Below are 24573 nucleotides of genomic sequence, written 5' to 3' on the forward strand. Positions count from 1 at the left end.
AATCTCCTTAAGATTGAGTTTCCTCAATGCTGTCTTCTTTTTAAAGAGGTATTGAGCTACTTTGTACAGGGCTTGTATATCTCCTACACTTTCCTTCCCATTTCTACCCGTTCTCTGATCCACTCCGAATACATAAGTCCCTGCACCTGGATGCATATCTGCCTCGATGGACATATTCAAATTACATATGAAAACTTCTGTGGTGTGACATTCTCAGAAATTCTAAAATCCTATTAGTCCCTTGATGAGTTAAGTTCAACAAACTTTTTTTTTTTAAAACCTTTTTATTATAAGCAAGTTCTGTGCTAGGCTCTCAGTGTAAGAAAGTAACTAGCATAAGAAACTTGATCTTGGGTAGATGATAGGACAATTATGAGTACAACGATTAAAACAGTGTGATCATCACGCCCCTTGCCTCTACTCTGCTTTTATAATTCTCTCTTCATGGTGGCAGGAACACTAAGGAAAGTCTGTTTATTTTTTTTTAATCTTAATTGTAAAAGACTCTTTTTTTTGGTTTTTTCTTTGGCTACTAGCCCTTCCTTTGGAATGTGCGAAGCTTATAAGGGCTAAAATTTGTTTTTAGTCAAGACTTTTTTTTTTTTTTTTTGTGGTACGCGGGCCTCTCACTGTTGTGGCCTCTCCCGTTGCGGAGCACAGGCTCCGGACGCGCAGGCTCAGCGGCCATGGCTCACCGGCCCAGCCGCTCCGCGGCATGTGGGATCTTCCCGGACCGGGGCACGAACCCGTGTCCCCTGCATCGACAGGCGGACTCTCAACCACTGCGCCACCAGGGAAGCCCTAGCCAAGACATTTTTGACCCTAGACATTGAGTAAGACCATTTATATATTTTAGCCAAGAACTTCCTAATTTCTGAAATTATTAAATATTTGTATTTAATATATAAATATATTTGTGTTTAATATACATGTGTTTAACGTATATAAATATATGCCTGTTTATATTTTGGTGTGTATATGGTATATATACATATGTATTGTCTACTTATCTATCTAGAGATGTACAATCTATTCTAATTACGTGTATATTTTTTTCTGAACATTAGTGATAGCAGGTTTGACATGTATTACATTTAAACACATTTACATTGGGAAATGTGTAAACTCTGTGTGTGTATGTGTCTGTGTCCACATATAGTTTACACATACATATATAGCAAATATTCAAGAGAAATTAAACTGGTGTATTCTCAGTGGTCCATATTTTATTGGACTGAGCATGTGCACAGGGAAGTGATTAAAATTGCATTTTCTTCAGTACCTTACCTAACAAGTACTTACCTGATTAAATTGAAAGTGTGGGGTTTGAAAAATCATTTCAAAATAATAAATAAGTTAATGTTAGGGATGAAAGTTGTGATGCAGTTTATGTCCTTTTCCCAGCTGCTTCTTATCTAGGTCATGGCAAAACAAATGCCATTACTTCCTACTTGCCTGAGTGGTCCTTATACTGTTCACTTACTGGCTAACTCTTGGTTGTATTTTGAAATGAGCACACTGCTTTAAGTAGATGGTACATGGACAGATCACAGATAGGAAAAAAGAAGAATTAAATTTGGATATTTGAAATATTCTGACTTTTTCTTAATAGAATAAAAGCATTAAGTGCATTTAAAACAAATAAAAAGTAAAACTAAAACAGTCTCCTTCAATTAATTCTTAAACCTCCTGGACTTTTAGAATATAGTCTGTCCTCCCTATCTGTGGGTTCTGCATCCACAGATTTAACCAAGCAAGAATGGAAAATACTCAGGGAAAAAAAATACCAGAAAGTTCCAAAAAGCAAAACTTGAATTTGCCATGCACTGGCAACTTTTTGCATAGCATTTACGTTGTATCAGGTATTACAAGTAATCTAGAGATGATTTAAAGTATATGGGAGGATGTATGTAAGTTATATGCAAATGCTATGCCATTTTATATGAGACTTGAGCACCTGCGGATTTTGATATGGGGTAAAGTGGGAGTGACCTGCCACAGATACCGAGGGAGGACGGTGCGTCTACATATGTATACATATTTGTGTATATAATTTCCTAAATGACATACCTGTTTAAAACGACATTATAGTCCTAGAAACAGAGAAATAAGCCCCTCTGCCTAAACTGGGCTTGAAAAGATGTTTTAATCAATAATCACATGAAAAAATTCCTCTGCTTAATTGTGATATTTGATTCATTTAGAGAGATTTTAATCAGGACAAATGGAAAGAAAATACTGTTGGTTTTTTTTGGAACAGTCCATGTAATTTATAACAGGGTCATTCTTTTGCATGGTGGCAAATAGCTGTTTGATTGTGAATCTCCTACTTAGCAACTGTTATCAAAAACTCAGTGAAATTTCCTGCTGAGACAAAGACAAAGTTTGAAGTTAATGTCATTAGATATTCAAAAGGAGTATTAGGCACGGTCATGATGAAAGACATTCAGTGATCTCTGTACACATGTACTGATAAAATAGGATAATGTTACCTATTTCCTAGGTTGCTCGTGAGGAATAAACATATAATACGTGTAAGTATCTTGTAACATAGCCTGGCAGAAAGTAAACCCTCCATACATTGGAATTGATTCTTCTTGAAGTGTTGGGGTGGGTGGTTGTTGTTCGATGACATAAAACCCCTCTCACGAGTGAAAGTGAAACTCTCGGGATCACCAGCTTCCTGTATATATTTTCTGGCTGAGAAACCTCATCTGCAAAGAAAGCCTTCACTGTACTTCAAACTACAATAGGGCTATCAGAATAGAAAAGAAAGTCCTAATCTGCTTTGATCTCTTTGATCCTACTGTTTGCAGCTCTATTAATTACTTTAATACACTGACCAATCATCTACCATGTGCCTTGTTAGCTGTTACCCTTGTTACAACATTTAGATTGTACAACTCCATTAAGTCACTGTAAGAATGATAATATTGTTATTCATAATGATAACAGCCACATTAATAAGAGCAACTTCTATTTACTTGAGTGCTTACTCTGTGCCAGGTCCTGTTCTTAGCACTTTAACTGAACTATTATTACAATAACCCTAATGTGGTAGATATTATTATCCCAATTTACAGATAATACTGAGCCTTTTGCAAGGTTGAAGGACTTCCACAAAGTCACAGGATGGCAAGAGGGTGAGCTGGAGTTCTCTCTGAAAGCTGACTTGAGAACCAGATTCTTAGGTCTCACTTGTGATTGCTTCCAAGAATGAGAGAGAAAACCAAGACTCAGATTAAAAGGAGTCACTCATGTTCTCTCAGGGAGGGTCATGTCAGAGTCAAGATCTCTGCAGAGAACTCGGACTCTGACTTCAGGGATTATTTTACCACCCCTCCTACTCTCATAGTTAACATATGAAAAGTCTTGATCAACGCCTGTTAATTAATTAAATTAATTCAAGAGCCCCATTAAGGCTTCTAAGCTAAAACATATTGATAACAAGAACAACAAAGGTCATGATCTGAGTGGCAGATATTTTCCTACTGATCTGCTTATTTCACACATACTTACCTCCTGTGGAAAGAGATTTATCTATCAGCCACCAGTTCTTCAATACCATCTGTACAAACCTTAGATAGATAGAATCCTTGAGGCATGTCTGTGTACCCGAAGATGAGGTGAACATTCTCTTTGCTGGAATACGAGTTTCAATACATCTCAGAATAGGGAACGATATCCTGGCATCAAAACCACAACTGGAAAAAGCCAGATAAAGAGAAGGAGCAATAGGGCATCTTTTACCTCTTCTCCAAATCACAGAAATTGAGGGGAAAAAAGCTCAAGGATTTATGGATTTGACATGCCTTTCCTTTTTAGATGTCTGTTTTAGAAATTAAGAAACCGAGACAGAGGTTAGGCAGCCTGACTTAGGTTAAAGCTTTGTGATTAAACTAAGTCTGTATCCAGACTACCAAACTTCTGTTCTTTAGCCTACTTACTCCCCCTGCCTTTTTAGGACTATTATCAAGATCAAATAAAATACTCAGTGACTGTTTACCTCAGATTTCCAGCCTGGGCATATAAAAACACAAACATACTACTCCTTTTCTTGCCCATTTAAGTGTGAGTGACATTTTGAAAATTCTAACAAATGTTGGAAGAAAGGGAAAAGATCATCATAGCAACGTGTGGAAATTGTATGGCAGCTAAAAGACAACAAACAAAACCCAGCAAATAAATAACAAAAAAACCCAAGACCCCTTTTATGTTTCTATTCCTTTGGGATTTATGATATAATTTCATGAAGCAAGAAGTGAAATTCAACATTTTGAATTACTCTTCAAAGAAACTGAAAATCAGTATCCACAAAGAAATATTGATTCCACAAAAAGATCCAAATGGGTGTGCAATAATATCACCAATTGTTAAGATGATAAAGTGTAAGGAGGTTTGTTGAAAGTTGAAACTATTAAATAAATTACAATTTTTAACATAAATAAGAAAAAAGATATATGAATAATTATATATGATTTAAAACCATATTATCTCAGAAAGAAGCAAAAAAAAAAAAAAGATTTGGAGTGCTTACTGGCTACTCCTTGTTATTATAATTGAACTATATTCAGGTCATATTAAGAGTAAGTCTAACTTTAGAAAAGTAGAGTGATTATGAAATCTGGGTCAGCTGAAGTAGTTGTGTAGCTCTGAGAGCTATCAGCCTGCCTATCCAATATTGCCTTTCTGTCTTCTAGAGTTGCCTTTCAAAGAATACAAAATAAGAAACAAAAACACACTGTGCTTCTCCTCAAGATAGTTCTTCTATGAAAATTATTCTACCCCTGGAGAATTTTAAATCAGGTGTTTTTACTCTAAAAGTAGTTTACACCCCAAAAAATGAGTTTGAAGGTGATAGGTCAACTTGCCATTCGTACATAAGTTTCCACACTTTCCTAGAGAAATTAGCTAAAAATTATAGCTAGGTTATGAGATGGGTCCACAGTATTGCATTCTGTTATATTTTAACTATATTTGTAAATATTGTTATTAATAATAGTCTATAATCTGGGAATAGGTTAAAAAAAAGTGAAGAAAGAATGTTATTCAACTCTCAGCAAGTATTTATTGGGTGTCCGCTCTGTGCCAGGTACTGATCTTGTTGTAAGGTTTTTGCCTGCATAAAGCATAAATTCTAGTGGAGATTCATACTCCCTTTTTGGGGTGAGGGGGTGGTGCATGGCTCACCCTAAGTATTGTGATCTAGGGAATCCTCACGTTTCTTCTCCATCTCCCTGAACCTCACTGAATCACCAGGGAACCCAATTCACTCATGAGATTATAAATCCCTCACTGAAATTCTCACCTACAATTGCCCTAGCCCTACATGTTTTCAACTTTTTGGTAGCTGATGTGGGACTCATGAGGCAATATATCCTGCCTTATATCTACTTGCTCATGTCAGAAACATCCAATTCCATTGCTGTGGTTCTATTTCACGATGATGTGTTAGCATTGATCAGCATTACCATCTGCATCAATTTGGTCAGAAAATACTCATTCCTGATCAATATCTATGTCAAAGGAATATCCATATATTAAAATATAAATCACCAGGAAAAAATGAAAACAAATATGCAGGTTTAGGTAGCTCAAAAATCATGGTGAGAGGTTATAAAACTTGGAAAATCATCCATGAAAAGCATTTTATCCACTACTGAAGATTCCCAAAGAAAGGCAATCCTAAATCAACTTTCACAAGGCTTAATAGCTCTTTCTCTTTTCTAGGAAGTATGTTTAAGAATTAATCTAATTCCTTTTTGTTATTGCTTGAGTTCATTTTCCCTTCTTTTGTTGTCAATAGATGCTTGTTAAATCTTTATACATATTTGTTCAAAGAATAAGGGATATGGTATTCTTTATAATAATCCTTCTTCAAGATAAAGGTAAACTGAAACACCAGGACTAGCATTGAAAAGATGTGATTTATTTAGTTGGCATAAATCATGTAAAAAAACACCAATTATATGAGTGTGCTTAATTTCTAAACATTTTCTCATAATGGATTAATTTAGAACTAATATATCTGTGTCTCCTAGATGATAATAACGAGATGATGATATTTATTATCATGCAGTTTGATGTAGTTGATGTTTATTAAAATCTTGCAATGTGCTTGGCATTGGATTGTTTGCCATGTAGATTTTCTCACATGCATTTTCTTCTGTAATCATTATAACCATCCTGTAAAGTATTATGTCTCTATAAACAAAGCTCAGAGATCATACAGTTATGTAGTGCTAGAGCTGGAATTTGAGCTCAGGGAGTCTGATACTGGAGCTTGCACTCTTAATCGCTCTAAAAAATAAAGTATCCATTAACAAATCCTATCTGGAAATTAATCAGCCACACTATTGGCTCGATTGGTCATGGGTTTGGAAGAAATAACAGCTGTCTTGACCTGGTTAACTTGATACCACTAATCAGACACAGGCTTATTTTTTTCTGTTATGCAAGTATATTTTTATACACGGATAAATGAATTTAGAAACTGACAGTGTTGGCTGCTGTGAAATTTCGAGTGCCTTTGTAAAAGAATTTAGATAGTTATCTGGACATAGATAACTAATTTATCCTTAAGTCTGTATGACATACCTTTTGGAAATGTAATTATCCATGGTATGGATTTTGTAGGGAAAGGGTATGAATCTCTATGTTGAAATAGCTATGGATTTATTAAGGTGATGTGATAGCAGATGCATGATGTTGTGAGCCCTGCCAGTGGATTTGTCCAAAGGGCTATTTGGAGTCCCCCAAAAGCCCTAGGACTATTAACAAGCAATGAGAACTACCCAGCCACCTTAGATGAAGTGCCTTTGGAAATGAGGGTACAGGACAAACTTTGTTCCACATTTGTATACATTAAAAGTGAAATGGGACATTAGTAATATAGATTGAATGGATTTAGGATAAACACCAAGTTCCAGAGTTAGCTAACATTATTCAAACAGTTACTAAGGCAGGGCAGGGCAAGAGAGAGCTTCTGTATCTTAGTCATATTTTATGATTTTTCTGAGAAAATTCAGGATGTTTTTTACCTCAACTTGTGATTATTTTACAAAGTTAATATGCACCATGGATATATAGACCATAGAAGAGATCCTGTATTTTAGGTTACTGGTATACAAAAGTATCTAATTTCAAATATTTTAGTGATGGCAAAACTGAAAAACCTCAGTCCTTATATTTAATAAACAAAGCATAATAGCCAACTAACAAAAGCAAATGGTTCTATACATGCTTGGAATAATGAAAGTTCTGTGCAGATTTATTCAAGTTATTTGAGTTAACTGCAGGTACTTTGTGTATGTGTGTGTGTGTGTGTGTGTGTGTGTACACATTATTTGAATGAAATTAGATTAGAATAGTTATGTTCAATAAATTGATACCTGGATTTTATTTGGCTGAAAAAGCTGTCTTATACATCCAAAGGCACTAACATTATATGTCTTTTCCTAATCTACTTGGAAATTACGTGAACTGATGACAAGTTCGAAACATTAAAATATGGGCCCAGTTTCTCACTGCTATCCTCTGCCTACAGGTTGTGTATAAAAATAATGATGTAAGGCTGGAATTATCTCGACTTGCCAAGCAAGGAGACCCGAAGATGAAGATTCATGGAGTGGTGGCCTTTAAATGTGAGAATGTTGCAACTTTGGACCCAATCACCTTTGAAACCCCAGAATCTTTCGTCTCTTTGCCTAAATGGAATGCAAAGAAAACAGGCTCCATATCGTTTGATTTCCGCACGACAGAGCCCAATGGCCTCATCTTATTTAGTCATGGCAAACCACGGCACCAAAAAGATGCCAAGCACCCCCAGATGATAAAGGTTGACTTCTTCGCTATTGAGATGCTGGATGGCCACCTCTACCTCCTCCTAGACATGGGGTCAGGCACAATCAAAATCAAAGCCCTGCAGAAGAAGGTGAATGATGGAGAATGGTATCACGTGGACTTCCAAAGAGACGGACGGTCAGGTAATGTATCATTTTTTATGCTGTTTATCTGCTGGAACACCACTCCTAAGGAATGAAAACCAAGACATATTGAAGAGTTCTTGCATTTCTGTCTTTAAGGTAGAAGAAATTGTTATTATTTCTGTTTCACATCATAAAAGAATCAGAAGGAGCTAATTAATCATCATAGTTGGGCATCAAACCCCAAATGCTCAAATGGCTTCTAGAATAACTTCTTAAATGAACGTTAAATGGATAATCAAGTGCCAAATCTTGCAAGAAATTTTATCTTGAATTTGCAAATGACAAAATTCAGTGTTCTTGTGTTCCCAATTATCTCTTGTCTCATTGGATGTTTGGAGGTGCTTGAAGTGGCAAATATAAAATATGAAAAAAATTTCAATGATTCATATATAAAATCCTTAGTTTAATACAGTACACTTTTTTTTATCCAAGGTGGGTCTATGGTATCAAAAACACTTTAATCAGTACAGTAGGATTTCAAGGATGCAGGCAAAACTCCGCTGCCTTCCAAATAGCTTCCCTTTCTGGTGAAAGAGGTTTGGAATTCCACCAACAGGAATTCATTTCTCTGGCTTCCTTTCGCCGCACGTTTCTTTTTTCTGGAGTCCTGCATGTGAGGTGGGGGAAGGAGAGGATGTTTGTAGTGAAGACCTGAATAAATAACGTTTACTTGCTCTGAAATGTGGAAGTAGATTAGGGAGCTTAGCGAGTTCCCCCAGCCTGTTTCTGCCAGAGTTAGCAGTTAATTTGCTACTTAAGAACCTTCAGACAGAAGACTTAAAAGGAGGATGGGAACATGGACTAATCTTGTGTTTTGAAATATTAACTAATGGATGTTATCACTTGACTTGAAATACATCTAGAATAAAATTTTGAAAATGACTTTTAAGAATATATATAATTTTAGTCAGACTTTATAGCAGTTTAATTAAGTGGATATCTTTTGGAAGTTCAGAGGGGCAAAAAATACTACACTTAAGATCAATGAGGTATTTTCTAACTATATGAAGAAATACATGGTTAATGTCAAAATTTCAGTAAATGCAAAATGATATAAAAAGGAAAATAAAACCATTCATTATTCATTTGATAATGATGATTTATACCTAGATATTTCTTGCCAGTCTTAAGTGGTGGTGCAATTAATTAGTTTCCTAAGTTCCTTGGATGACCTATTACAATAAGGATCAGATAAATACCTTAATCCTTAAGCTGAGGAAAATCTACTTTTGCTGTTTGAGCTCTTTAATGCATCCAAATAACCAAAAGTTTATTAACTGCCCTGTTTATTCCCTCATTGGAAAAGGCCAGAGCAGAAAATATCAACTTTAATTTACCAAGTTCAATGCTGGATGGGAAGAAGAAAGAGATGCCTTAAAAAAGTGTTATTTGCAGTAAGAAAGAAGATAAACAAAATGTGGGATTTTTGTCAGAATCCAATGGAAAGATTTAGTATGCTTGGTTGTGTTTTGATGGTAAAGTACTTTTATTCGATTATGATTTCAGATTAGTGAATTGGAACAAACAGTATAAAAACCAATGCTCATTCATTAAACCAAGTTCTGCCTTTACTAAATTGAAAAAAAAAAGAGAGCTCCTTATGTTGGCCTAGCTCAAGGGAGCTTAATGTAATTTTAATAACTGCAGCTGTTAATATTTTATATATAGTATTTTAATTAAGTTCTGTATTTGCACATTGGTTTGGTATAAAGTAGGTTTTTAAAGATTGAATGAATAAGTATACTAGCTTTTATTTTACTTAAAGGATATTTCTGAGTTAGGCTTGGTGAAATACTAAGATTTATTGCTCAGTTAAAACTAAGAAACATAGAATTTCAAGAAATAGTTTCATCCATTTTTCACATCAGTTATATTCAGAGGCTATATGAACATTACTCTTACTATAATGTGGGAAACAACGTTTATATGACAAGAGGGCAATGTGGGCTGATTTCTGACTCATAGACAATGAAGGTCATTATCTATTGATTTGCCTGGGATCCCCCTTAGCTGAATATTTAAAAACATTTAATGAGCCGTGTTATCTCCATTATTAAAGTAGAGGGAGCCCAGACGTAAGAGTTATTCCTTCTCTTATTGACCATACTAAAGTAAATAGGACTAAAAGCCATGGTCATTAATTTGATGCTAATAAATTTTGGCTGTCTTATCAGAGACAGTGTTAAAACTGTATTTGGTAGACAGACTGAATTTTTGATATTCCCCACTTTATAAGGGGAACCCCTGTATGACAGGGACTATATTCTTTATGTTTATATCCCAGTGCTTTCTTAGGCAATAACAGTTGCTCAATACATATTTGGTGTAAGAAAAAATAAAGAATAAAAACGTGAATGGCTCAGTGCCAACCCACCCCAATATTCTAAAAATAGTAACATCATCATTACTCTTGAAGAATAATAGCACTCTTTTAGTTGTAAATACAACTTTTTAAAGAATTATATTACTTCCCGAAAGCAGTTTAAACAATATAGGATAATAGGTGCTGTCCTTCCTTTATGAATACAGTTCCATCCTCCAAACCCAGATGTCCAAAAAAAACTGCGGTGAGGAAGTTAAACGATTGTTAGAGAACTGTGATAAACCTCGTACAAAAATGACAACCTTGTATGAGAACAGGACTGCTATTCCTGCTTGTTCCTGAGCTCCCTGTATCATTTAGCAAACACGTAGGTAGAAGGAACATTAATCCTGAGGGAAAGCATTCACTTCTTGCTGAGGGCTGGGATAGGCATGCTACTGAGGAGGAGGATAGTCACTCAGGATGTCCACCTTTCTGGTTACCTGCCCTTCTGTCCTTTGTTCACTAAAAGGTGGGTACCTGAGCCCTTTGTTTGATAAGAAATATTGTCTTCATCTGAATACTTTTCCAGAGCTTCATTTTCAGCACAATTAATTGTATTGGGTTATATGTCCCTTCTTCCATCCTGTGACGTGGGGAAAGAAAAAAGCACTTTCCCAAACTTTGACTACTACTGTTTGGTCTCAGTCTTTCCGGACAGTGTAGTTTCTTCCATGGCCGGCTTAGTCTATGACTGGGGCCGTGGGAGGCTAAGTGGACTAAGCCACAAGTGGCATTTTCAGATCCTGCGCTAAATTGGCAAAGGAGGAACCATACCAAGTGCCAGCCTGATTTTGTGGATCAGAGTGTATGGTTTGAGTGCCACAAAAAGTGGATATGCTCCGTAGATGGTATAGCTACTTAACAGAGCCAAACCCCTAAGTTACTGAGTTAATAAATATGATTGACGGGGCTCATGACTCTGCAAACTTTGCAGGACGTGCAAATGAACATTTTCTTACCAACCCCTCCTCCCTTTCCAGGGTTCCCCTTTGCCTCTCTTTTGCTCCCAAACTCAACACAAGACAGCTTCCCAGGTATTTAACTAAAGCATGAATTGTGCTAAAATTAGGAGGAGGTTAATGACTGTTTTCTTGGGCATGGATATTGTTTAAATTTGTGTTAAGCTATTTGGCTGAGTCAAGGGTATCCTCTCAAGTATTTTTACGGCAAACTACCAGTCATTTTTTTTTTTTTTTTTTTTACAAACCATCATTACACATTGAAATCAAAGAGAAAACTCATTATTCTTGTCAAATTCTACTTGTGTACAGCAGGGTATAGCAGATTGTATCAGCAGTTATTCATGGGTAAGCCCACATTTAACAGCTAAGAAGCCATTGAGATTTGAATTGAAGTCATAGAGTTCCAGTTTAAGAACTACAAATTACAGAGGGAAAAGCAAAGGCTCTCTCCCAAGTACATAATTAGAGGTTTATAGTAATCACTGTTTGATGTGAACAGCACTTTCTAGCTATCTATTACCAGCACTGATTTCTGTGTATACCATTCATGAATCTCCACTCTTACACATTTCTACTTGAATGACCATTAGACGATTTTTCCATTTAGGCCTTGATTTGAATTGGCCCTCTGATTATAAACATTCCTCCCATGCTTCTACCTAGTAGCCTGTTGCAGACATTTGAAATAACATTAAGTAAATGTATAATGCTTTATTTGGTACCCATGTCCATAAACCATTACCCATCCACGGTAAGACTAAAATACCTTATCAATAATTTATCAATTATTTGACTATGCTAATGACTAGATGGAGTCAGTTTTGCATAAAGTTATTTTACATTTTATTAAATTGATCCTTATATTTATTTATTTATTCTGAATGTGTTTTAAAAGAAGATAGTCATCTGTTGCCTTCCCCTCCCGTTTAAACCATTTTCAGTTTTACATATTTTCCTCTAGTTTTTTAACATGTAAGTATATTTTATATAGTCACAATTGAAGTACAAACTTACTTTTTCAGACTATTTGGTTAATATGATGTCATAAACTCTTTTTTACTCAGAAGTACCCAAGTAACAAAAATTATTCTCTGTGAGTTGTGAAAAGAGCATCTGAGAATCAGAGCAGAGCTTTGCACAGGCACCTTAACCAGGCTTGCAGGGTTGTAGGACTCAAATGTATTACCATATACAGTGTCTGTGGAAAAGAAAGTCACAGAGACAAACATTGGCGGTACCCATGTAAGCACTGCCCAAGGGACTTGACTACTTCACCCCCGCTACAGAGATAGAGGCAGGTCATCTTAATTGAGATGGGGGCGGGGGTGTCAGAACATCCTAGGCTGATATTATTAAAGCTCCCATCATAAATGAATAAATACACATTTGGAGTATAAATTGACCTCCCTAAAGAAACATTCCATATCCTGTGACAGTTAATTTCTCATGGAGAATGAATAACTTGGCCTTCTTATTTTATACATTGGTCTTATGGGCTTGGTAAATATCAAACTCTGAGAGGTGGAACCTCTCTCTCTAAATTCACTAAATCTCCTTTCCAGGCCCACCCAGCCAAGGGGCAGACCCTGGACTAGGGTGTCAGGTGCATCCTCAAGAAATAGGCATTTAGCTGACCACACCAGCCGCAGTGGCAGGTACTGCGGAGTGCGGCGTGGAAATCTGGGGAATTTCTGCAAAATAGTAGTTTAACTGCTGCAAAACACATCACTTGATTGATATTTACAACTTCCCAGCATTGTCTATGATCATTTTTAAAACTCATAGGTATACATGTATTGCTACGAGTATGTGTGTTTGTACATGTGCCTGTGCTTAATTCATGGCGTGTCTGTGACGTATAAATATGTGCTGTTGGTGAAAATGTTCAGGCAGTTCAAAAAGTACACAAGTGAAAAGTTTTCCTTTGCCACACACTCCCCTAACCAATTCACTCCCACCTCCGTAGGTAAAATAATTTGGTGTTGAAAAATTCCCAGATATTTTCCTATGCACCAGCATATCTGTAAATATAATTACACATATAAAATAAATGTAGAGCTTCTTTTTTACATAAACAAGATCGCTCTTCACCAATTATTGGGTGACTTAAAAAAATACTGAGAACTTTTTCTATGCCATTCTTTGTAGTGACATCAGATATCCCTAGTTTGAATATATCAATATTAACTTAATCATTCCTCTATTGACGGACATTTAACTTTTTACTTTTGAAAAAATTTCACTGTTCTAAGCTAATTTATAATGAAAGTCTTCATATTATATCTTTATGCATATTGGTCAGAGTTTCTGTAGGATAGATTCTGGGAATTGGAATTGCTGGATTAATTGCATTTTTAATTTTAAAGATAATGACAGGTTATTTTACTAACAGACTGTTTCAGTCTACACTCTTATCTGCAGTATATGAGTTACCCTTTTCTCCTCTCTCTTGGCCTTTATTAAATAATATCAAACTTTTAAATTTTGCTCCAAGATTTATTTTGTCATATATCTGTTTAATTTCTGAAATTCCCAGCTCACAGTAATCCAAGTAAGCAAGAAACACATAGTAATAAGCAGAAAACAGAATATTAAGATTGTTTTTGTTTTGTTTTCAAGCAAAGTTTATTCAGTCCATGTTATAAACCTAGTACATGAAATTGTTTTTAAAAAGACCTAGAAAACTAAAAAGAAAGAAAGAGTAAAGAAAAAGAAAGTAAGGAAGGAAGAAAACTATCCATTCATAATCTCACTACTCCAAAACTCCCATTATTAATATTTTGTCTTTTTTTTTTTTACTATCTATTTATGGGACTTATGTATTTTGCATTTTGCATCATACCCTGCAATCAGTGCTTCATTCTGCTTTTATCACTTATATTATGCCTTTTTACTGAGTTTGGATTTGTTAATAGAATACTAAACTTGACAAGTAAATTTATAAGTTTGTGGCATCTTATTATCTTCTGCAATGAGAGGTGAAGCAGAATTGTAGATAGATACAATTTATATTTAACTAAAATTATTTTAAGCGGTAATTTCAAAAATTTTTACTCACTGAAGAACTTTAGTGACCATCCAGTCAAGTCCTTTATTTTGCATAAGAGCCACATTGAGGCCTAATGAATCTATTATCTGGCTAAGCTCCTCAGCTAGTTAGTTGCAAAGCTAGAACATGAAAATTGGTTTCCTTTGACCAGGCAAAATCATTTCCTATTACAGCGCACTATCTTCTACCCCCTCATTTCCCAATCACTTAAACTTTTGCAGTAATTTAAAACTTGAAACCAAATTAACTTATTTTAATTCTCACCTTTTGCTTCACGTTTCTTTGCACTCCATAAACTAATCTTCTGGAAATGGAATAGCCAAGAAAAACTGGAGGAGAAAAAGGGTAGAGGCTAACAATTTATAAATACCAGATCAAATCATGAAGCTGATTTCTATTTTTATAACTAAGAACTGTTTCAACAGTTTTCCCCCTTTTATGTATACTTTTACATAAAATGTGAATTTATATTATTTATGCTTATGAATATTCTTAAATAAATATTACCTTATCTATTTATCACTTTTGTTTTACCTTGCACATGCCATGAAAACAACTAGGTTTAAATGTTAAGTTAATGTGATTTCTACATTAAGATGATAAAAGTCCTATGTACACAAATATATTTATTTTTAGCTGAAATTTCATTTCTTTAAAAGCAAAATAGCACAGCAGAGTGCTTCAGATTCTTCAATACTGAAGCATGAAACACTGATCCAAGTAAGTTCCCAAATATGACTACCATCTACAAGTTATAATAGCTCAGACATAGCAATGTTTTACATAAAATATTTGTTTCATTTGCCAGAAACTTCACGTATAATTATAGTGGAAGAAGGTAAAATGTGTAAAATAATCAAGCTATGCCAAAGAGAACACATCAATATTTGCAGTTCCTGGAAAAAAGATAGAGGGATAAACCAATAATATACTCAGATTTTTGTTTTCTCTTAAATATTTATTTACATGTAGTCATACCCCAAATTTTGGAAAATGCTTATTTTCTATTGATATATACAGTTGTGGCAACTACTCATCTTTAATGATCAATGAATAAGGTTTAAATAGTCATTTCATGTTTTCTTGGTAACCACTGCCTTTATAACTCGATTATAATGAAATAGGCACTTGAGAACCTTAATATTGAAATTTCAGTGTCCTATGTAAGTGTTAAATTGATTTAAATGGATTCAGTGATTCTATGATGAGTCCTTTGCTTAGGTGAAAATGTCCTTTGATTTCATGTCAAGAATAAAATCATTAAGGAATTAGGGATTCAAATCCCTTACCAGAAATATTAGTATTTCAGGATATTTGCACATGTGTAGGCTAAAATATCAATCTCTATTTGAGTTTGACTAAGTAATAAAATATAATTATTATTTCAAATAAATTTTTACTCTTTGAATCTTCAAAATATAAAAATAATCATTTCTGTTCCCACTCAAGTTCTGCCCTTTCCCTTTTTTGCCATCCCTTTTATAAAGATTTTCTAACATATAAGTGAATTGGCAAAGCATCTAGAGCGTACGTGTAGCTGATTTTTGGTCATGGTTGTTCCATTCTATTATGTTTGTTTGCAGAATATTACAGTCAATAATATCTAATACATGCGTTTGCTCGTTGAGACTCCATACCTTGAATCTGGGGCCAAATTAATGAGCTAATTCTTCTTGAAGTTGAAGTTAGGATTATATTTCTTTTGCTTCCTCTCCCACCTTTCGTGGCTTCTTCTTCCCATGAGAACTTTAAAACCATCTCTCAAAGGGATGAAAAGGAGCTATGAGAAAAACAACCTTATCCTTTATGATAGTACCCTCTCGGTGTTTTTTGAACTATAGGTGACAGCCTGCTAGTTGGTTCTGAAATCAGGTTGGTGGATCATGTCTAGCATTTGTATTACTAAACTTATCTAATAAGAAAACATTATTTGAGTGCCTCAGAGGTAGTAGAGTTAAATACTTTCCTGTTAAACGGTTATTTCAGTGTGTGTGTGTATGTGTATGTGTGTGCATGGTGTGTGTGTATGTATGTGTGTGCACTGGGCTACATGTAAACCACATGACACCTGTGGATTAACTTCAGGTGTTGTGATCAGAAAGCTCTAATCTAATCACAAAGTTATAGTGAATAGCTTACCCTGGCCACAACGAGCACATCATAGAGACATATCTGAACTTAGATACTTGGTTCAGAGCAGGCACTAACACACCATAAATAAAAACTACAAGACCTGGTCACCCCATTCTGTCAGACAAACTCTTAATCGATGAGTATCTGAAACACTGGGCAGCAGATTTGCCCCGAGAGTATAGGCACACTGAATATGGAAACTCCAGAGTGTACCGAGCTCTGCAAGCTATGCAGAGGACACAGAGTTGAGTGTTATGCAAGCCACCGGATGCCCTCATCTCAGGAATCCTCCAAGTATCCTTAGTGTCAGAATTATAACACCACAAAAAAGGACAAGACAGTTTTTCCAAGTGTTTTCCCCTCCCTGAGCTAAATCAAGCTTGTTCCATGAATAAAAAGGCATATGGGAAAAATTGCATATTTTAAAGATATATCCCCACTCTTGTAAAACTTTGTCATTGTTCACTTGCTCTGTGTCTCCTAGCTGTTGTCTCAGAATATGACGTATTCATTTCTAGGAAGTCTTCTTGAACTAATCGGAAAACAGGAGCTGGCATCTCTCTCTCTTTTTTCTTAAAAACCTAAAAGCCACTGTGTTCATTGCATACAACACTTTGCTTTCCACATTTTTTTTTTTAATGTCCACCTTACCTTTTGTCATTAACACTTAACTCTTTCTCATCATTTTCTAACTTACATTAGCTGCTGCAGAGGTTAGGGATCATCTCAACTCACTTCTTAGGGCATTTTGAACAGTTAAAAATGCGTGTAATGAAATTCTATTTAGAAAAGTGTCACCATTCTCTCTCAAAATTATATATTTAATTTCCCCTAAATGATTTTTAAAATATTTTTCTAAGTGGGATTTTCCGGTTCCTGTATGTTCCTAAATGAATTTTCTTCTAGACACTTGCACAAATGTGAACAGTAAAAACAAGCACTTTGTCATTTTCCCCTTTTGCTGCCTCCTTCCAAAATCCTTATTATACCCGCCTCTTCGGAAGGCCAAAAGAGCAATGCCTTTGAGTGTCTCTCCCCTAGGAGCTTTTTCCATTTCTTTCTGTGGAAGTCTAGAGAGACGAATGTCTTCTTAATGACTTGGCCGGCACATGGTCTCCTTCAGCGGCTTCCATGACCTTCTCCCTCACAAAGACAGATCCCATTACACTGCCCATGTCGAGGAGCACCCCTCTGCTGGGGTTTGGGAGTCTCCCGGGGACAGTGCAGGGCCCGGCAGCCCTGTGTGCTTAGATGCACGTTTCACGTTCACCACGGGCCATAGTTCCATTTGGAGTGGGCCTTCGCTGGTTGGCGAAAGAACTAAAATGCATCTCCCTATCCACCCTCTACACACACTACCCTTTCCCTTCCCTTTCTGTCTCTACCTCTGTACCCCATCTTCTGTCTTCAGGCCTCTCCCATGTTGTCTGCACTCTAAATCCCTGAGGCTTCTAATCCACTTTCTCTTGTTAGACTCTACGTCCCTAGTCCGCTTTATGGTCTAGACCTGAGAAAGAAATCTGGGGTAATCTGGAAATGGGTCAATGCGGTGTCCTTTTCGGGTATCATATTTGCATTTTTACAAAGATCTTTCTGAAGGTAGAATATTAGTGGAATTTTGAGTAATCTGGTGGTACAGGATGAAAGTTTTGATCAGGAAAATGCCTGCTGTCTTTCTTTTTTCTTCTTTTAATGGATTCCATAAATATATAATTTTTTCTGTGATCCTCAAATAATCCCATGTGAATGTCTACCTCTTCATCCTATGCTTAAGGCTAGGATTTCCATGTGTTTATAAACTAATAGAGTTATTTTCCCCTCACACTGGAGTGAGGAAGAAAAAACAACTTGTCAATAAGTAATTAGTTTGTTTTTTAGATAAGTAAGTAACTAGTAAGTAACTAGTTTGTTTTTTTTAAAAAAATAGTAAACACCCAATTTGACTTGGTTCTTGTGATGAATCATGATAGACAGCATTTATGTAGTGCTTACTACAAACCAGACACTTTACCTGTATTATTTTATTTAACACTCATATGAGGTAGATCATGTTACTATGCCCATATTATGAATGAGTAAACTGAGATCATAGAGGCTAAGCAATAGATTCATACAGCTGAGTGTGATGAAGTCAGGTTTTGACCTAGATCATCTGTCAATGTGTTGTGTACAATAAAAACAATGAAGCCAGTTAAGGATGGGGGCACAACACAACCTTTCATTGGTTTGCAGATGCATACCTGCTTTGAAAATGAACACTAACCAAAGAGAGTCTGACTTTTTTCCAGAGAGTGATGCAGAATGCCAATTTCTCCTTCTTTCTTTCTCTTTCCCTCTCCCTCTCTTTCTCCCTCCTGTCTCCCACCCCTCCCTCCCCTCCCACCCTCCCCTCCACCCTTCCTTTCTTTCCATCTTGGCTGAAATGTTAGAGAGTGGTAAGAATGCCATTTTCTCTTCCCTTCCTTACTCCCTCCCTCCCTCCTTTTCCCTTCTTCCTTCCTTCCTTCCTTCCTTCCTCCCTCCCTCCCTCCCTCCCTCCCTCCCTCCCTCCCTTCCTCCCTCCCTCCCTTCCTTCCTTCCTTCCTTCCTTCCTTCCTTCCTTCCTTCCTTCATTTTTCCCCTGAACTCTTAGAGGCTGACAAACACTCTTCCTTGTCTGTATACTTTGGTTTTCATTCCCAAAGTGAAATAGAACCATTTAAATGACAGTTTGCCTTATTCTTAAAGTTATTTAATTCCACATATTTCTGTTCATTTCCCTAGGAAGTACACCAGGAATAGAAAGAAAAATAAGAAATGTCTGCCCTCAAGGAGTTCACCCTCAGGCAGATGCAGGAGAGAAAGTGTGATATTCAGAACAGGTTGCACGCTGTAAAGACCTGTGTGCTCTCTTGTCTTTGCAACAGGTACCATTTCTGTCAACACTCTGCGCACGCCCTACACTGCTCCTGGCGAGAGTGAGATTCTGGACCTGGATGACGAGTTGTACCTGGGGGGCTTGCCAGAAAATAAGGCCGGCCTCATCTTCCCCACCGAGGTGTGGACTGCGCTGCTCAACTATGGCTACGTGGGCTGCATAAGAGATTTGTTCATTGACGGCCAGAGCAAAGATATCCGGCAAATGGCTGAAGTTCAAAGTACTGCTGGAGTGAAGCCGTCCTGCTCCAGGGAAACAGCAAAACCGTGCCTTAGCAACCCTTGCAAAAACAGCGGCATGTGCAGGGATGGGTGGAACAGATATGTCTGCGATTGTTCCGGAACAGGCTATCTTGGCAGGTCCTGCGAGAGAGGTAAGGTTCCAAAATCCAAGCTGCTGACTCCCCTGAGCTGAAAAGCGTATTCAGCGTGGACCTCAAACTTTAAATGACCATTGAAACATAACGTATGCTCTGCGGAAGTAAACTCTCCGCAAGCTGTGCAGCCACACCTGACGTGTGTTACTGATGAGTCCTTAATGATTTTCAAAGGGCCTGATTCTGGGAAGACACAGCTTTTTAAGTGTATTGCAGGGATAAATAAATAGTTGGGTCTTTTGGATCCTCTAGGGTATGGGCCTAAGACGTATCAAAGACAATCACTCTCTCTCTTGCCCAGTTTTTAATTTCAAGACACTAGAAAGTAAAAAAAGGAATGAATTAGACATCCTTTTGGCATCTAGTGCTAATATCTATGTCAAAAATAGCGTTCGAAGCAAGCTAGGCTGTGAGTTGCAGCTTCCCTGACACTATCGCCTGAGCCTGTCATTTCACTTTAGTGGGCCTTCTCAAGTTTGAAATTTGAAGAGTAAGGTGACTTTAAACCATCTACGTTATACGAGCGTTTTCAGAAGTGCACCCTAATTTCAAAGGCACTTACCTTTGCCTAAGACCCAACTGACCCAACTGGTAGAGGTTCCTTTACCAATTTGATATTAAGGCTTAGCATGTCTGTGGAAGCTCTGAACGGGTGCCTCTTTTTCCTTCTCTTGCAGGAGGCAAAGCTACATTTTTTTTTTTTCTTCTCCCATTAGAAGGAGAATAGGGTTAAAGGAAAAGTAAAGTGTGATATCTGTCACCGCTCATTTGCAGACCAGACAAAAGGAAGAAATAGCAGAACACATATGTCTAAGTATGTTCTTTCATCGACCCAAGAGTTTCAAATAAATGCTTTAGTCACTATACCCATTGTCACTCATTTGCAACAGTGGAACAAAAAATCAATATGAAAAAATATTGACGAGTTGTTGCATGTCCTCCCATGCCCCAGATAACATTGCTGTCTTAGACATTTAGCCTAAAAGTACCTGCCATTTACTTTTTTAATTTTTTTTAAAGAAGATGTTGGGGGTAGGAGTTTATTAATTTTATTTTTATTTATTTTTGCTGTGTTGGGTCTTCGTTTCTGTGCGAGGGCTTTCTCTAGTTGTGGCAAGCGGGAGCCACTCTTCATCGCGGTGCTCGGGCCTCTCACTGTCGGGGCCTCTCTTGTTGTGGAGCACAGGCTCCAGATGCACAGGCTCAGTAGTTGTGGTTCACGGGCCTAGTTGCTCCGCGGCATGTGGGATCCTCCCAGACCAGGACTTGAACCCGTGTCCCCTGCATTAGCAGGCAGATTCTCAACCACTGCGCCACCAGGGAAGCCCTGCCATTTATTTTTTAAGCCATACACAGTCTTTTTGACCCTGCATTCCTGAAATAGTTTAATTTACTTAAGCTAGCACTTACTAGAGAAGTATTTCTTTTCCAGAATCTAAAGTTTAAATGTGATTTTGATTCTTTATCTCAATAAGGAGGTTCATCAGCTTAATCAATATAAAAATCAATAATAATGACCTAATAATCTAATAATGATCTTAAATTACCTACCAAAATACTATCACTGTTCTGGGTTGTACAATGAGATAGGTCCATAGATAGATAAATATTTTAATTGCCTAGATTCATTCATTCTCCTAGTACTTAATTGAAATTCCTGTGAATAGTCATTAGAGGTTAATTATTTCTGCATAGTTTTGTTTGTAAGGTATATATTCTCTGCACATTTTCCGTTCTAATTTCAGTTTATTTGTTTGTGTCGTATAGTTTTTAGAAATTTCCCAAAGGAGGCAACAACAACAAAGTGACAAAGTTTGCGAGATATATTACAGTTAGGCATAATGTGAGATTAGCAGACCTGTGTGATTTAAGATTGTGTTTTCACTTTTTTTTTTTTTTTTTTGCGGTATGCGGGCCTCTCACTGTTGTGGCCTCTCCCATTGCGGAGCACAGGCTCTGGACGCGCAGGCCCAGCAGCCATGGCTCACGGGCCCAGCCGCCCCGCGGCATGTGGGATCTTCTCGGACCGGGGCACAAACCCGTGTCCCCTGCATCAGCAGGGTGTTTTCATTTTAATCACTCAGAAAGCTGTCACTTATTCTGATGCCTCCTGCTAAGTGAAGCTAGAAAAGGGTATAACTGAACTGTCACACACATTACAAAGGCCTTCAGTTAAGTATGCATGGTGTGCCACCCTGTGGCAATGTTCCGCTACTACATATGGCAGAAACAAGAATGGAAATTGTAGAGCTTCCTAAACCAGAATGAGGGAGAGAAACTATTTATATATTGCAGTAATTAGAAGGAGGGGTGGCAAGCATGTGCAGCTTTGCAAATGAGAATTTAGTAGCAAACTTCATCACTGGGATTCAACATACATTTTTATCTGATAGGTGGCTGGAAATTTCTGCACATTTCTTTGAATACAGGTTGGTTGTGTACTGAGGAGAGAAAATAGTCATTTTTGTGAGGTTTTTGTTTCTGGACTACCCAGTGTACTGTGAGAAGTCTTTGCTTTTCAGAATTAATTTTCTTGCTCACATGTGGCATCTCCCAAGAACAAGGGTTATGTGGGATGCTTGTCATGCTCAATACCACAAAATCTGGCTTCTGTCCAGTTCCCAGCTCTGCCCTAGTTCAGTCAACACAAGATCATGTCCAACCTCAGGGTTTCCAATTCAAAAGAGAGAGCTTTGACTGTGGCTCTTCTTCACATATACTCTGATCACATAAAGCTGTTGATCACATAAGAGTTGACTGACAACTCTTGAAATTTAAAAAAAAAAAAGAAAAAGGCATTTATAAAGTTTCTATTTTGCTATTATTGAGCAATAAATGTTAATTTATAAAGAAGCATGTTCAAGTCCTTGGACATTGCAGCATGGGGAACGATGTTGCAATCACATAGAAAATCTTCATTCTTCATTAAGTAAGCAGAAGAGTTTATTAAAAAGATCAGAGTGTATGCTGACTTAGGCAAATAAGAAAATAGTATTTTGTTTTATGTGCACTGATCCCATAAAGAAGAGTACTATAGAAGTCATGTCCAATTGAATATAAATTGAATTCAGCACCTTCCCTCCTGCTTTATTTTTTTAAACTGAGAATTTGTGGAGACTTGGTCTTATAGAAATCCTTCTTGGTTGTATGTATATGGTATCATTGGAGGTCTACTTTATACTTGTTTGTTAAAACTCCAGCAGATGGAGGGACAGATGTCAGAGCAATATAATTTGGCTCCCTGTCTGATTTTCATCGCTGACCACAATATGTGACTGCCTTTCGGCAAAACTGAGCACAGGTGTACACTTTAAACCACAAGAAGGAATAACACAGAAAAGCAAATTTATCAAACTTAACGACAAGGGGGAAGGAGATGGAGGGGATGAAGTTGAAACTTTTTCTCTCCTGCTGGGAAGTACTGTATTAGAATTAGCCTTTTAAAGAACTCTTTTGTGTTCTAAGCGATGTTTACTAATGTTTAAAGGATGCTGCCAAAGAGCATAACCTTCAAATGTCAGAATGTTGTTTACCATTTATTTGGCAACTCTAGACTACAACCTTTGCATTTTCCATTTCTTGTCTAATTAAACATTAACTCAGAGGCACTCGAGTTTTATTACTTTACTGTTATTTCATTCCTGCAGTTTTTCAGAGAATGTTAAAGGCCAATGATACTGATTTTTTTTTTACTTTAGATTGTATTTCATACAATATTTATGATCCATTGTCAGTCATCTATATTTCTAAAAGGATGTTCCCTCTACTTAATTTTCAATCAAATTAAGCTATATTTCATAGAAGAATATGAGATCATTTAAAAAAATGATTGTTGAATAATAGAGACTAGATTTACAGATTAAATAAATAAGAGAAAACTAAAAATATTTTTGCCCTTTTCTCTGTATAACACCAAAGTAACTGAACAATTGATAATGGCTTTTAAATTTTTATTCAAATATTTGTTGCTTTATAGATATGGACAATAATTGGCTATAAATTAGGAAGAGAAATGGTAGAGATTGAATTTCTTTAAGATTATACTAGAAGCATTTTTTTTCTAGTATTCACTACAGCTTTACAATCATGTTTTAATTATTTTTTGAGCAACTCCTACTAGATTTTCTTTAGGGAAACCTTATTGGAAAAATATGATGGAGATATGTGATATGAGGTAGAACCACCATATTTTAAGGGGATCATATTTTATTTTCTCAGTACTTAGGTCAGTGCTTAGCCATAAGACCCCTGTTTTGGTAAACAGACCCCTCTCCTAGTCTGTCTTTTGTGGCACAATTGTGGCTTTCAATGTAGACTTTAAGGGATGTTCATCTACCTTACCAAAATTAGATTCACTTACAATAGACAGAATAAATAGTCTCATTAGTGAGTATTTATGTATGCATGGTATTCAAATTGAAATATGCTCTTTCATATATCCTCAGTATCAAGTGCAACTGTCAATTCAGTCAATTTTATCAAGGCTCTACTGTTTGCCTGGCGCTTTTTGGTGCACTTGGCTGATGATAGAGCAATGAATAGCAGAGCTCAGCTTCTGCTGTAATGACTGTCACATACTAAAAGGCAAAGACAGATTATACTATACAAACAAATCAGAAATGGTAATTTAAAAAAAGAAATGGTAAGTAGATATAGAATAACTGGAGGGGGAATTAGAAGCAGGATTTGAAGCAGGCGTCTCTGGAGTAACATTTGACCAGAGACCTGAACGCTGAAGGAACAAGCCATATAAAGATCTAGGGGTGAGACCTTTTAAGACAGA

The 24573-nt window shown here is 36.6% G+C and overlaps 1 protein-coding gene across 1 annotated transcript in view; it reads left to right on the forward strand.

Annotated features, from left to right (window-relative positions):
* NRXN1 (neurexin 1) overlaps positions 1-24573 on the forward strand; it is a 689266-nt gene that overhangs the window by 59008 nt on the left and 605685 nt on the right. Inside the window, exons 3-4 of the mRNA XM_073791370.1 lie at positions 7547-7985; positions 19404-19787. Of these exons, the coding sequence (XP_073647471.1) occupies positions 7547-7985; positions 19404-19787 (823 nt within the window). The remainder of the gene's footprint in view (positions 1-7546; positions 7986-19403; positions 19788-24573) is intronic.

The sequence above is a fragment of the Tursiops truncatus genome, chromosome 14 (genome assembly GCF_011762595.2).
Source record: "Tursiops truncatus isolate mTurTru1 chromosome 14, mTurTru1.mat.Y, whole genome shotgun sequence".
In the NCBI taxonomy this organism is placed as follows: Eukaryota; Metazoa; Chordata; class Mammalia; order Artiodactyla; family Delphinidae; genus Tursiops; species Tursiops truncatus.